The following is a 14,906-nucleotide window of genomic DNA, read 5'->3' on the forward strand; positions in this document are numbered from 1 at the left end:
TGATCTCTAAACGGTCTTGTCACTCAGGTTTCTGGAAGGCTGCCCATGTGCTCCCTCTCTAGAAAGGTGTTGACCCCTGAGTAATGATCTCCTGATCTCTAAACTGTCTTGTCACTCAGGTTTCTGGAAGGCTGCCCATGTGCTCCCTCTCTAGAAAGGTGGTGACCCCTGAGTAATGATCTCCTGATCTCTAAACGGTCTTGACACTCAGGTTTCTGGAAGGCTGCCCATGTGCTCCCTCTCTAGAAAGGTGGCGACCCCTGAGTAATGATCTCCTGATCTCTAAACTGTCTTGTCACTCAGGTTTCTGAAAGGCTGCCCATGTGCTCCCTCTCTAGAAAGGTGGCGACCCCTGAGTAATGATCTCCTGATCTCTAAACTGTCTTGTCACTCAGGTTTCTGGAAGGCTGCCCATGTGCTCCCTCTCTAGAAAGGTGATGACCCCTGAGTAATGATCTCCTGATCTCTAAACTGTCTTGTCACTCAGGTTTCTGGAAGGCTGCCCATGTGCTCCCTCTCTAGAAAGGTGTTGACCCCTGAGTAATCATCTCCTGATCTCTAAACTGTCTTGTCACTCAGGTTTCTGGAAGGCTGCCCATGTGCTCCCTCTCTAGAAAGGTGGCGACCCCTGAGTAATGATCTCCTGATCCCTAAACTGTCTTGTCACTCAGGTTTCTGGAAGGCTGCCCATGTGCTCCCTCTCTAGAAAGGTGTTGACCCCTGAGTAATGATCTCCTGATCCCTAAACGGTCTTGACACTCAGGTTTCTGGAAGGCTGCCCATGTGCTCCCTCTCTAGAAAGGTGTTGACCCCTGAGTAATGATCTCCTGATCCCTAAACGGTCTTGACACTCAGGTTTCTGGAAGGCTGCCCATGTGCTCCCTCTCTAGAAAGGTGTTGAACCCTGAGTAATGATCTCCTGATCTCTAAACTGTCTTGTCACTCAGGTTTCTGGAAGGCTGCCCATGTGCTCCCTCTCTAGAAAGGTGTTGACCCCTGAGTAATGATCTCCTGATCTCTAAACTGTCTTGTCACTCAGGTTTCTGGAAGACTGCCCATGTGCTCCCTCTCTAGAAAGGTGTTGACCCCTGAGTAATGATCTCCTGATCTCTAAACTGTCTTGTCACTCAGGTTTCTGGAAGGCTGCCCATGTGCTCCCTCTCTAGAAAGGTGTTGACCCCTGAGTAATGATCTCCTGATCTCTAAACTGTCTTGTCACTCAGGTTTCTGGAAGGCTGCCCATGTGCTCCCTCTCTAGAAAGGTGTTGACCCCTGAGTAATGATCTCCTGATCTCTAAACTGTCTTGTCACTCAGGTTTCTGGAAGGCTGCCCATGTGCTCCCTCTCTAGAAAGGTGGCGACCCCTGAGTAATGATCTCCTGATCTCTAAACTGTCTTGTCACTCAGGTTTCTGGAAGGCTGCCTATGTGCTCCCTCTCTAGAAAGGTGGCGACCCCTGAGTAACGATCTCCTGAACTCTAAACTGTCTTGTCACTCAGGTTTCTGGAAGGCTGCCCATGTGCTCCCTCTCTAAAAGGTGGCGACCCCTGAGTAATGATCTCCTGATCTCTAAACGGTCTTGTCACTCAGGTTTCTGGAAGGCTGCCCATGTGCTCCCTCTCTAGAAAGGTGGTGACCCCTGAGTAATGATCTCCTGATCTCTAAACGGTCTTGTCACTCAGGTTTCTGGAAGGCTGCCCATGTGCTCCCTCTCTAGAAAGGTGTTGACCCCTGAGTAATGATCTCCTGATCTCTAAACTGTCTTGTCACTCAGGTTTCTGGAAGGCTGCCCATGTGCTCCCTATTTAGAAAGGTGTTGACCCCTGAGTAATGATCTCCTGATCCCTAAACTGTCTTGTCACTCAGGTTTCTGGAAGGCTGCCCATGTGCTCCCTCTCTAGAAAGGTGTTGACCCCTGAGTAATGATCTCCTGATCTCTAAACTGTCTTGTCACTCAGGTTTCTGGAAGGCTGCCCATGTGCTCCCTCTCTAGAAAGGTGTTGACCCCTGAGTAATGATCTCCTGATCTCTAAACGGTCTTGTCACTCAGGTTTCTGGAAGGCTGCCCATGTGCTCCCTCTCTAGAAAGGTGGTGACCCCTGAGTAATGATCTCCTGATCTCTAAACTGTCTTGTCACTCAGGTTTCTGGAAGGCTGCCCATGTGCTCCCTCTCTAGAAGGGTGGTGACCCCTGAGTAATGATCTCCTGATCTCTAAACTGTCTTGTCACTCAGGTTTCTGGAAGGCTGCCCATGTGCTCCCTCTCTAGAAAGGTGGTGACCCCTGAGTAATGATCTCCTGATCTCTAAACTGTCTTGTCACTCAGGTTTCTGGAAGGCTGCCCATGTGCTCCCTCTCTAGAAAGGTGTTGACCCCTGAGTAATGATCTCCTGATCTCTAAACTGTCTTGTCACTCAGGTTTCTGGAAGGCTGACCATGTGCTCCCTCTCTAGAAAGGTGGCGACCCCTGAGTAATGATCTCCTGATCTCTAAACGGTCTTGTCACTCAGGTTTCTGGAAGGCTGCCCATGTGCTCCTTCTCTAGAAAGGTGTTGACCCCTGAGTAATGATCTCCTGATCTCTAAACTGTCTTGTCACTCAGGTTTCTGGAAGGCTGCCCATGTGCTCCCTCTCTAGAAAGGTGGTGACCCCTGAGTAATGATCTCCTGATCTCTAAACTGTCTTGTCACTCAGGTTTCTGGAAGGCTGCCCATGTGCTCCCTCTCTAGAAAGGTGTTGACCCCTGAGTAATGATCTCCTGATCTCTAAACTGTCTTGTCACTCAGGTTTCTGGAAGGCTGCCCATGTGCTCCCTCTCTAGAAAGGTGGCGACCCCTGAGTAATGATCTCCTGATCTCTAAACGGTCTTGTCACTCAGCTTTCTGGAAGGCTGCCCATGTCCTCCCTCTCTAGAAAGGTGTTGACCCCTGAGTAATGATCTCCTGATCTCTAAACGGTCTTGTCACTCAGGTTTCTGGAAGGCTGCCCATGTGCTCCCTCTCTAGAAAGGTGTTGACCCCTGAGTAATGATCTCCTGATCTCTAAACGGTCTTGTCACTCAGGTTTCTGGAAGGCTGCCCATGTGCTCCCTCTCTAGAAAGGTGTTGACCCCTGAGTAATGATCTCCTGATCTCTAAACTGTCTTGTCACTCAGGTTTCTGGAAGGCTGCCCATGTGCTCCCTCTCTAGAAAGGTGTTGACCCCTGAGTAATGATCTCCTGATCTCTAAACAGTCTTGTCACTCAGGTTTCTGGAAGGCTGCCCATGTGCTCCCTCTCTAGAAAGGTGTTGACCCCTGAGTAATGATCTCCTGATCTCTAAACGGTCTTGTCACTCAGGTTTCTGGAAGGCTGCCCATGTGCTCCCTCTCTAGAAAGGTGGTGACCCTGAGTAATGATCTCCTGATCTCTAAACGGTCTTGTCACTCAGGTTTCTGGAAGGCTGCCCATGTGCTCCCTCTCTAGAAAGGTGGTGACCCCTGAGTAATGATCTCCTGATCTCTAAACGGTCTTGTCACTCAGGTTTCTGGAAGGCTGCCCATGTGCTCCCTCTCTAGAAAGGTGGTGACCCCTGAGTAATGATCTCCTGATCTCTAAACGGTCTTGTCACTCAGGTTTCTGGAAGGCTGCCCATGTGCTCCCTCTCTAGAAAGGTGGCGACCCCTGAGTAATGATCTCCTGATCTCTAAACTGTCTTGTCACTCAGGTTTCTGGAAGGCTGCCCATGTGCTCCCTCTCTAGAAAGGTGGCGACCCCTGAGTAATGATCTCCTGATCTCTAAACTGTCTTGTCACTCAGGTTTCTGGAAGGCTGCCTATGTGCTCCCTCTCTAGAAAGGTGGCGACCCCTGAGTAACGATCTCCTGAACTCTAAACTGTCTTGTCACTCAGGTTTCTGGAAGGCTGCCCATGTGCTCCCTCTCTAAAAGGTGGCGACCCCTGAGTAATGATCTCCTGATCTCTAAACGGTCTTGTCACTCAGGTTTCTGGAAGGCTGCCCATGTGCTCCCTCTCTAGAAAGGTGGTGACCCCTGAGTAATGATCTCCTGATCTCTAAACGGTCTTGTCACTCAGGTTTCTGGAAGGCTGCCCATGTGCTCCCTCTCTAGAAAGGTGTTGACCCCTGAGTAATGATCTCCTGATCTCTAAACTGTCTTGTCACTCAGGTTTCTGGAAGGCTGCCCATGTGCTCCCTATTTAGAAAGGTGTTGACCCCTGAGTAATGATCTCCTGATCCCTAAACTGTCTTGTCACTCAGGTTTCTGGAAGGCTGCCCATGTGCTCCCTCTCTAGAAAGGTGTTGACCCCTGAGTAATGATCTCCTGATCTCTAAACTGTCTTGTCACTCAGGTTTCTGGAAGGCTGCCCATGTGCTCCCTCTCTAGAAAGGTGTTGACCCCTGAGTAATGATCTCCTGATCTCTAAACGGTCTTGTCACTCAGGTTTCTGGAAGGCTGCCCATGTGCTCCCTCTCTAGAAAGGTGTTGACCCCTGAGTAATGATCTCCTGATCTCTAAACTGTCTTGTCACTCAGGTTTCTGGAAGGCTGCCCATGTGCTCCCTCTCTAGAAAGGTGTTGACCCCTGAGTAATGATCTCCTGATCTCTAAACGGTCTTGTCACTCAGGTTTCTGGAAGGCTGCCCATGTGCTCCCTCTCTAGAAAGGTGTTGACCCCTGAGTAATGATCTCCTGATCTCTAAACTGTCTTGTCACTCAGGTTTCTGGAAGGCTGCCCATGTGCTCCCTCTCTAGAAAGGTGGTGACCCCTGAGTAATGATCTCCTGATCTCTAAACGGTCTTGACACTCAGGTTTCTGGAAGGCTGCCCATGTGCTCCCTCTCTAGAAAGGTGGCGACCCCTGAGTAATGATCTCCTGATCTCTAAACTGTCTTGTCACTCAGGTTTCTGGAAGGCTGCCCATGTGCTCCCTCTCTAGAAAGGTGGCGACCCCTGAGTAATGATCTCCTGATCTCTAAACTGTCTTGTCACTCAGGTTTCTGGAAGGCTGCCCATGTGCTCCCTCTCTAGAAAGGTGATGACCCCTGAGTAATGATCTCCTGATCTCTAAACTGTCTTGTCACTCAGGTTTCTGGAAGGCTGCCCATGTGCTCCCTCTCTAGAAAGGTGTTGACCCCTGAGTAATCATCTCCTGATCTCTAAACTGTCTTGTCACTCAGGTTTCTGGAAGGCTGCCCATGTGCTCCCTCTCTAGAAAGGTGGCGACCCCTGAGTAATGATCTCCTGATCCCTAAACTGTCTTGTCACTCAGGTTTCTGGAAGGCTGCCCATGTGCTCCCTCTCTAGAAAGGTGTTGACCCCTGAGTAATGATCTCCTGATCCCTAAACGGTCTTGACACTCAGGTTTCTGGAAGGCTGCCCATGTGCTCCCTCTCTAGAAAGGTGTTGACCCCTGAGTAATGATCTCCTGATCCCTAAACGGTCTTGACACTCAGGTTTCTGGAAGGCTGCCCATGTGCTCCCTCTCTAGAAAGGTGTTGAACCCTGAGTAATGATCTCCTGATCTCTAAACTGTCTTGTCACTCAGGTTTCTGGAAGGCTGCCCATGTGCTCCCTCTCTAGAAAGGTGTTGACCCCTGAGTAATGATCTCCTGATCTCTAAACTGTCTTGTCACTCAGGTTTCTGGAAGACTGCCCATGTGCTCCCTCTCTAGAAAGGTGTTGACCCCTGAGTAATGATCTCCTGATCTCTAAACTGTCTTGTCACTCAGGTTTCTGGAAGGCTGCCCATGTGCTCCCTCTCTAGAAAGGTGTTGACCCCTGAGTAATGATCTCCTGATCTCTAAACTGTCTTGTCACTCAGGTTTCTGGAAGGCTGCCCATGTGCTCCCTCTCTAGAAAGGTGTTGACCCCTGAGTAATGATCTCCTGATCTCTAAACTGTCTTGTCACTCAGGTTTCTGGAAGGCTGCCCATGTGCTCCCTCTCTAGAAAGGTGGCGACCCCTGAGTAATGATCTCCTGATCTCTAAACTGTCTTGTCACTCAGGTTTCTGGAAGGCTGCCTATGTGCTCCCTCTCTAGAAAGGTGGCGACCCCTGAGTAACGATCTCCTGAACTCTAAACTGTCTTGTCACTCAGGTTTCTGGAAGGCTGCCCATGTGCTCCCTCTCTAAAAGGTGGCGACCCCTGAATAATGATCTCCTGATCTCTAAACGGTCTTGTCACTCAGGTTTCTGGAAGGCTGCCCATGTGCTCCCTCTCTAGAAAGGTGGTGACCCCTGAGTAATGATCTCCTGATCTCTAAACGGTCTTGTCACTCAGGTTTCTGAAAGGCTGCCCATGTGCTCCCTCTCTAGAAAGGTGTTGACCCCTGAGTAATGATCTCCTGATCTCTAAACTGTCTTGTCACTCAGGTTTCTGGAAGGCTGCCCATGTGCTCCCTATTTAGAAAGGTGTTGACCCCTGAGTAATGATCTCCTGATCCCTAAACTGTCTTGTCACTCAGGTTTCTGGAAGGCTGCCCATGTGCTCCCTCTCTAGAAAGGTTTTGACCCCTGAGTAATGATCTCCTGATCTCTAAACTGTCTTGTCACTCAGGTTTCTGGAAGGCTGCCCATGTGCTCCCTCTCTAGAAAGGTGTTGACCCCTGAGTAATGATCTCCTGATCTCTAAACGGTCTTGTCACTCAGGTTTCTGGAAGGCTGCCCATGTGCTCCCTCTCTAGAAAGGTGTTGACCCCTGAGTAATGATCTCCTGATCTCTAAACTGTCTTGTCACTCAGGTTTCTGGAAGGCTGCCCATGTGCTCCCTCTCTAGAAAGGTGTTGACCCCTGAGTAATGATCTCCTGATCTCTAAACGGTCTTGTCACTCAGGTTTCTGGAAGGCTGCCCATGTGCTCCCTCTCTAGAAAGGTGTTGACCCCTGAGTAATGATCTCCTGATCTCTAAACTGTCTTGTCACTCAGGTTTCTGGAAGGCTGCCCATGTGCTCCCTCTCTAGAAAGGTGGTGACCCCTGAGTAATGATCTCCTGATCTCTAAACGGTCTTGACACTCAGGTTTCTGGAAGGCTGCCCATGTGCTCCCTCTCTAGAAAGGTGGCGACCCCTGAGTAATGATCTCCTGATCTCTAAACTGTCTTGTCACTCAGGTTTCTGGAAGGCTGCCCATGTGCTCCCTCTCTAGAAAGGTGGCGACCCCTGAGTAATGATCTCCTGATCTCTAAACTGTCTTGTCACTCAGGTTTCTGGAAGGCTGCCCATGTGCTCCCTCTCTAGAAAGGTGATGACCCCTGAGTAATGATCTCCTGATCTCTAAACTGTCTTGTCACTCAGGTTTCTGGAAGGCTGCCCATGTGCTCCCTCTCTAGAAAGGTGTTGACCCCTGAGTAATCATCTCCTGATCTCTAAACTGTCTTGTCACTCAGGTTTCTGGAAGGCTGCCCATGTGCTCCCTCTCTAGAAAGGTGGCGACCCCTGAGTAATGATCTCCTGATCCCTAAACTGTCTTGTCACTCAGGTTTCTGGAAGGCTGCCCATGTGCTCCCTCTCTAGAAAGGTGTTGACCCCTGAGTAATGATCTCCTGATCCCTAAACGGTCTTGACACTCAGGTTTCTGGAAGGCTGCCCATGTGCTCCCTCTCTAGAAAGGTGTTGACCCCTGAGTAATGATCTCCTGATCCCTAAACGGTCTTGACACTCAGGTTTCTGGAAGGCTGCCCATGTGCTCCCTCTCTAGAAAGGTGTTGAACCCTGAGTAATGATCTCCTGATCTCTAAACTGTCTTGTCACTCAGGTTTCTGGAAGGCTGCCCATGTGCTCCCTCTCTAGAAAGGTGTTGACCCCTGAGTAATGATCTCCTGATCTCTAAACTGTCTTGTCACTCAGGTTTCTGGAAGGCTGCCCATGTGCTCCCTCTCTAGAAAGGTGTTGACCCCTGAGTAATGATCTCCTGATCTCTAAACTGTCTTGTCACTCAGGTTTCTGGAAGGCTGCCCATGTGCTCCCTCTCTAGAAAGGTGTTGACCCCTGAGTAATGATCTCCTGATCTCTAAACTGTCTTGTCACTCAGGTTTCTGGAAGGCTGCCCATGTGCTCCCTCTCTAGAAAGGTGTTGACCCCTGAGTAATGATCTCCTGATCTCTAAACTGTCTTGTCACTCAGGTTTCTGGAAGGCTGCCCATGTGCTCCCTCTCTAGAAAGGTGTTGACCCCTGAGTAATGATCTCCTGATCTCTAAACTGTCTTGCCACTCAGGTTTCTGGAAGGCTGCCCATGTGCTCCCTCTCTAGAAAGGTGTTGACCCCTGAGTAATGATCTCCTGATCTCTAAACTGTCTTGTCACACAGGTTTCTGGAAGGCTGCCCATGTGCTCCCTCTCTAGAAAGGTGGCGACCCCTGAGTAATGATCTCCTGATCTCTAAACTGTCTTGTCACTCAGGTTTCTGGAAGGCTGCCCATGTGCTCCCTCTCTAGAAAGGTGGTGACCCCTGAGTAATGATCTCCTGATCTCTAAACGGTCTTGTCACTCAGGTTTCTGGAAGGCTGCCCATGTGCTCCCTCTCTAGAAAGGTGGCGACCCCTGAGTAATGATCTCCTGATCCCTAAACGGTCTTGACACTCAGGTTTCTGGAAGGCTGCCCATGTGCTCCCTCTCTAGAAAGGTGTTGACCCCTGAGTAATGATCTCCTGATCTCTAAACTGTCTTGTCACTCAGGTTTCTGGAAGGCTGCCCATGTGCTCCCTCTCTAGAAAGGTGGCGACCCCTGAGTAATGATCTCCTGATCTCTAAACGGTCTTGTCACTCAGGTTTCTGGAAGGCTGCCCATGTGCTCCCTCTCTAGAAAGGTGTTGACCCCTGAGTAATGATCTCCTGATCTCTAAACTGTCTTGTCACTCAGGTTTCTGGAAGGCTGCCCATGTGCTCCCTCTCTAGAAAGGTGTTGACCCCTGAGTAATGATCTCCTGATCTCTAAACTGTCTTGTCACTCAGGTTTCTGGAAGGCTGCCCATGTGCTCCCTCTCTAGAAGGGTGGTGACCCCTGAGTAATGATCTCCTGATCTCTAAACGGTCTTGTCACTCAGGTTTCTGGAAGGCTGCCCATGTGCTCCCTCTCTAGAAAGGTGTTGACCCCTGAGTAATGATCTCCTGATCTCTAAACTGTCTTGTCACTCAGGTTTCTGGAAGGCTGCCCATGTGCTCCCTCTCTAGAAAGGTGGTGACCCCTGAGTAATGATCTCCTGATCTCTAAACTGTCTTGTCACACAGGTTTCTGGAAGGCTGCCCATGTGCTCCCTCTCTAGAAAGGTGGCGACCCCTGAGTAATGATCTCCTGATCTCTAAACTGTCTTGTCACTCAGGTTTCTGGAAGGCTGCCCATGTGCTCCCTCTCTAGAAAGGTGTTGACCCCTGAGTAATGATCTCCTGATCTCTAAACTGTCTTGTCACTCAGGTTTCTGGAAGGCTGCCCATGTGCTCCCTCTCTAGAAAGGTGGCGACCCCTGAGTAATGATCTCCTGATCTCTAAACGGTCTTGTCACTCAGGTTTCTGGAAGGCTGCCCATGTGCTCCCTCTCTAGAAAGGTGTTGACCCCTGAGTAATGATCTCCTGATCTCTAAACTGTCTTGTCACTCAGGTTTCTGGAAGGCTGCCCATGTGCTCCCTCTCTAGAAAGGTGTTGACCCCTGAGTAATGATCTCCTGATCTCTAAACTGTCTTGTCACTCAGGTTTCTGGAAGGCTGCCCATGTGCTCCCTCTCTAGAAGGGTGGTGACCCCTGAGTAATGATCTCCTGATCTCTAAACGGTCTTGTCACTCAGGTTTCTGGAAGGCTGCCCATGTGCTCCCTCTCTAGAAAGGTGTTGACCCCTGAGTAATGATCTCCTGATCTCTAAACTGTCTTGTCACTCAGGTTTCTGGAAGGCTGCCCATGTGCTCCCTCTCTAGAAAGGTGGTGATCCCTGAGTAATGATCTCCTGATCTCTAAACGGTCTTGTCACTCAGGTTTCTGGAAGGCTGCCCATGTGCTCCCTCTCTAGAAAGGTGGCGACCCCTGACTAATGATCTCCTGATCCCTAAACGGTCTTGACACTCAGGTTTCTGGAAGGCTGCCCATGTGCTCCCTCTCTAGAAAGGTGTTGACCCCTGAGTAATGATCTCCTGATCTCTAAACTGTCTTGTCACTCAGGTTTCTGGAAGGCTGCCCATGTGCTCCCTCTCTAGAAAGGTGGCGACCCCTGAGTAATGATCTCCTGATCTCTAAACGGTCTTGTCACTCAGGTTTCTGGAAGGCTGCCCATGTGCTCCCTCTCTAGAAAGGTGTTGACCCCTGAGTAATGATCTCCTGATCTCTAAACTGTCTTGTCACTCAGGTTTCTGGAAGGCTGCCCATGTGCTCCCTCTCTAGAAAGGTGTTGACCCCTGAGTAATGATCTCCTGATCTCTAAACTGTCTTGTCACTCAGGTTTCTGGAAGGCTGCCCATGTGCTCCCTCTCTAGAAGGGTGGTGACCCCTGAGTAATGATCTCCTGATCTCTAAACGGTCTTGTCACTCAGGTTTCTGGAAGGCTGCCCATGTGCTCCCTCTCTAGAAAGGTGTTGACCCCTGAGTAATGATCTCCTGATCTCTAAACTGTCTTGTCACTCAGGTTTCTGGAAGGCTGCCCATGTGCTCCCTCTCTAGAAAGGTGGTGACCCCTGAGTAATGATCTCCTGATCTCTAAACGGTCTTGTCACTCAGGTTTCTGGAAGGCTGCCCATGTGCTCCCTCTCTAGAAAGGTGGCGACCCCTGAGTAATGATCTCCTGATCCCTAAACGGTCTTGACACTCAGGTTTCTGGAAGGCTGCCCATGTGCTCCCTCTCTAGAAAGGTGTTGACCCCTGAGTAATGATCTGCTGATCTCTAAACTGTCTTGTCACTCAGGTTTCTGGAAGGCTGCCCATGTGCTCCCTCTCTAGAAAGGTGGCGACCCCTGAGTAATGATCTCCTGATCTCTAAACGGTCTTGTCACTCAGGTTTCTGGAAGGCTGCCCATGTGCTCCCTCTCTAGAAAGGTGTTGACCCCTGAGTAATGATCTCCTGATCTCTAAACTGTCTTGTCACTCAGGTTTCTGGAAGGCTGCCCATGTGCTCCCTCTCTAGAAAGGTGTTGACCCCTGAGTAATGATCTCCTGATCTCTAAACTGTCTTGTCACTCAGGTTTCTGGAAGGCTGCCCATGTGCTCCCTCTCTAGAAGGGTGGTGACCCCTGAGTAATGATCTCCTGATCTCTAAACGGTCTTGTCACTCAGGTTTCTGGAAGGCTGCCCATGTGCTCCCTCTCTAGAAAGGTGTTGACCCCTGAGTAATGATCTCCTGATCTCTAAACTGTCTTGTCACTCAGGTTTCTGGAAGGCTGCCCATGTGCTCCCTCTCTAGAAAGGTGGTGACCCCTGAGTAATGATCTCCTGATCTCTAAACTGTCTTGTCACACAGGTTTCTGGAAGGCTGCCCATGTGCTCCCTCTCTAGAAAGGTGGTGACCCCTGAGTAATGATCTCCTGATCTCTAAACTGTCTTGTCACTCAGGTTTCTGGAAGGCTGCCCATGTGCTCCCTCTCTAGAAAGGTGTTGACCCCTGAGTAATGATCTCCTGATCTCTAAACTGTCTTGTCACTCAGGTTTCTGGAAGGCTGCCCATGTGCTCCCTCTCTAGAAAGGTGGCGACCCCTGAGTAATGATCTCCTGATCTCTAAACGGTCTTGTCACTCAGGTTTCTGGAAGGCTGCCCATGTGCTCCCTCTCTAGAAAGGTGTTGACCCCTGAGTAATGATCTCCTGATCTCTAAACTGTCTTGTCACTCAGGTTTCTGGAAGGCTGCCCATGTGCTCCCTCTCTAGAAAGGTGTTGACCCCTGAGTAATGATCTCCTGATCTCTAAACTGTCTTGTCACTCAGGTTTCTGGAAGGCTGCCCATGTGCTCCCTCTCTAGAAGGGTGGTGACCCCTGAGTAATGATCTCCTGATCTCTAAACGGTCTTGTCACTCAGGTTTCTGGAAGGCTGCCCATGTGCTCCCTCTCTAGAAAGGTGTTGACCCCTGAGTAATGATCTCCTGATCTCTAAACTGTCTTGTCACTCAGGTTTCTGGAAGGCTGCCCATGTGCTCCCTCTCTAGAAAGGTGGTGACCCCTGAGTAATGATCTCCTGATCTCTAAACTGTCTTGTCACACAGGTTTCTGAAAGGCTGCCCATGTGCTCCCTCTCTAGAAAGGTGGCGACCCCTGACTAATGATCTCCTGATCTCTAAACTGTCTTGTCACTCAGGTTTCTGGAAGGCTGCCCATGTGCTCCCTCTCTAGAAAGGTGTTGACCCCTGAGTAATGATCTCCTGATCTCTAAACTGTCTTGTCACTCAGGTTTCTGGAAGGCTGCCCATGTGCTCCCTCTCTAGAAAGGTGGCGACCCCTGAGTAATGATCTCCTGATCTCTAAACGGTCTTGTCACTCAGGTTTCTGGAAGGCTGCCCATGTGCTCCCTCTCTAGAAAGGTGTTGACCCCTGAGTAATGATCTCCTGATCTCTAAACTGTCTTGTCACTCAGGTTTCTGGAAGGCTGCCCATGTGCTCCCTCTCTAGAAAGGTGTTGACCCCTGAGTAATGATCTCCTGATCTCTAAACTGTCTTGTCACTCAGGTTTCTGGAAGGCTGCCCATGTGCTCCTTCTCTAGAAAGGTGTTGACCCCTGAGTAATGATCTCCTGATCTCTAAACTGTCTAGTGAATATTTTTGAATCTTCAATCAACACTCAGCTTAGATCTTTTCTAAGCTTCAAAATGTACTTCAATTGTGGCTGAACAAGGACGTGGTGAATATAAATCTCGCTGTTTGTTCTGTACATTGGCTGGTAGTCTACACTTGTTGTATTGATTTGACTTGATTCTATTGTTTTGTTTAGAAAGCCCTCTTGTGAAAACTTCCTCCATACCTTACTCCATTGTTAAATTAGGAGTCACCAGACCTGATCACAGGGATGGTTAACGACAGAATTATGGGAATCTGCTTTGATTTTTTGCACCCGTGTATGGAATTATCAAATTAAAACAAAATAAACATTTTGGTCGCATAGACATGTTTAGCAGATGTTATTGCAGAGCTCTCTGCACCTTGATGCTCCGGGGCCTCCAGGGCAGATCAAGTTGTTAATGGAGGACCTTAATGGAATGATCTGCAGAGCTCTCTGCACCTTGATGCTCCGGGGCCTCCAGGACAGATCAAGTTGTTAAACTACTGAACAACCGATTGGCACGTGTGTTTTTCTGTTGTTCATTAGAAAAGCAAGATTTCAGTCTTGGAGTTTTCCTGAACGATTCTGCGTTTGGTTAATGATGTTTGTCCCTCTGGAGCCACTGTAGGCGCAGAAGCCTATTTCACTCAAAAGAAATCCCCAGAATGAATCTAAGACAATTTAAGAAATCTGTTTTTAACAAAGGATGTTTTAGTTGCAAAATTGTACATCTAACTAAGGTGTTTGGTGCAGTATTTCTCAAGTTAAAAAAATGGGCGGCGTGTTGTTTTATGTAAAGAAAGTTGGAGCTGCTGGGCAGGTCTGTCTCACTGTCTATTAGGTAGAGAGCGACAGCTGTTCACCCCTGTCTCACTGTCTATTAGGTAGAGAGGGACAGCTGTTCACCCCTGTCTCACTGTCTATTAGGTAGAGAGCGACAGCTGTTCACCCCATGTTAGTGGGCAAATGAACATCGTCAAATCCAAACATTAATTTACCCGTTGTGACGCACGGATGTTCCACACTCTATGACCAGAAGACTTTATGACCAAAAGGATCCCATTTACACTTCGGGGATTTGTTGCTTTTTGTTTAAATGCAGTCGCTCTTTAAAATGGAGGACCTCATTGTAGAGGAATGTGTTTGCTTTTTAAATTGCTTGTATTATCGTATGGTTTTATGACGTTGTATTGGAAAAGAGGCCTTGGTCTCAATGGGACTCCCTGCTAAAATAAAGGTTCTACAAACTAGTACCTTGGCAGCGACGGCCTCTATGTTCTCAGGAGAGACAACCTCGAAGGTGTTGGGGTTTTTCTCTCTGGAGGAGATGATGGGGTCAATCCTCTGTCTCATTAAGAACTCTTCTTTAGTTAGGACATCTGGAACACACTACCTTTATTAATATAACTAAATACATTTAGTTAGGACATCTGGAACACACTACCTTTATTAATATAACTAAATAATATTAAACACACACAACCCGACCCGACCTGGTTTGCAGATGTTGAAGTCCATGGCTCCGCCCATGTTGAGTATCTTCTGTATAACGGTCCGGGCCAGACTGTTTGGACTGATCAGAACCGGCCTCTTCCTCTGGACCCGCTGGGGGGAGACCAGGCTGTACGGAACCAGGTTCACACTCCTACTCACATCACTGTATGGGTCTGCACAGTCTTCACACACACACACACACACACACACACACACACATTGTAAAGGGTACAGGTCCTTACACAGCTCTCTGGTCTTGGCCATTGTGGAGAGGTTGGAGTCTGTTTGATTTAGATTCCGTCTCTCACAGTTGAAGTGTACCTATGATAAGAATTACAGACCTCTACATGCTTTGTAAGTAGGAAAACCTGCAAAATCGGCAGTGTATCAAATACTTGTTCTCCCCACTGTATATATATATAGAGAGAGAGAAACAGGTGTAGTGTATAGGTATATATATATAGAGAGAGAAACAGGTGTAGTGTATAGGTATATATATATAGAGAGAAACAGGTGTAGTGTATAGGTATATATATAGAGAGAGAGAGAGAAACAGGTGTAGTGTATAGGTATATATATATAGAGAGAGAAACAGGTGTAGTGTATAGGTATATATATAGAGAGAGAAACAGGTGTAGTGTATAGGTATATATATATAGAGAGAGAGAGAAACAGGTGTAGTGTATAGGTATAT

General features: G+C 48.6%; 1 protein-coding gene across 3 annotated transcripts in view; it reads right to left on the bottom strand.

Moving 5' to 3' along the window:
• The window catches only part of card11 (caspase recruitment domain family, member 11), a 259,869-nt gene that overhangs the window by 59,406 nt on the left and 185,557 nt on the right, over nt 1-14,906 (bottom strand). For all 3 annotated transcript variants that reach the window (XM_071390369.1, XM_071390373.1, XM_071390381.1), the window contains 2 exons: nt 14,212-14,394; nt 13,973-14,097 (listed from right to left, as the gene is read on the bottom strand). In XM_071390369.1, coding sequence (XP_071246470.1) covers nt 13,973-14,097; nt 14,212-14,394 — 308 coding nt within the window. The remainder of the gene's footprint in view (nt 1-13,972; nt 14,098-14,211; nt 14,395-14,906) is intronic.

The sequence above is a fragment of the Salvelinus alpinus genome, chromosome 1, assembly GCF_045679555.1.
Source record: "Salvelinus alpinus chromosome 1, SLU_Salpinus.1, whole genome shotgun sequence".
Lineage (NCBI taxonomy): Eukaryota > Metazoa > Chordata > Actinopteri > Salmoniformes > Salmonidae > Salvelinus > Salvelinus alpinus.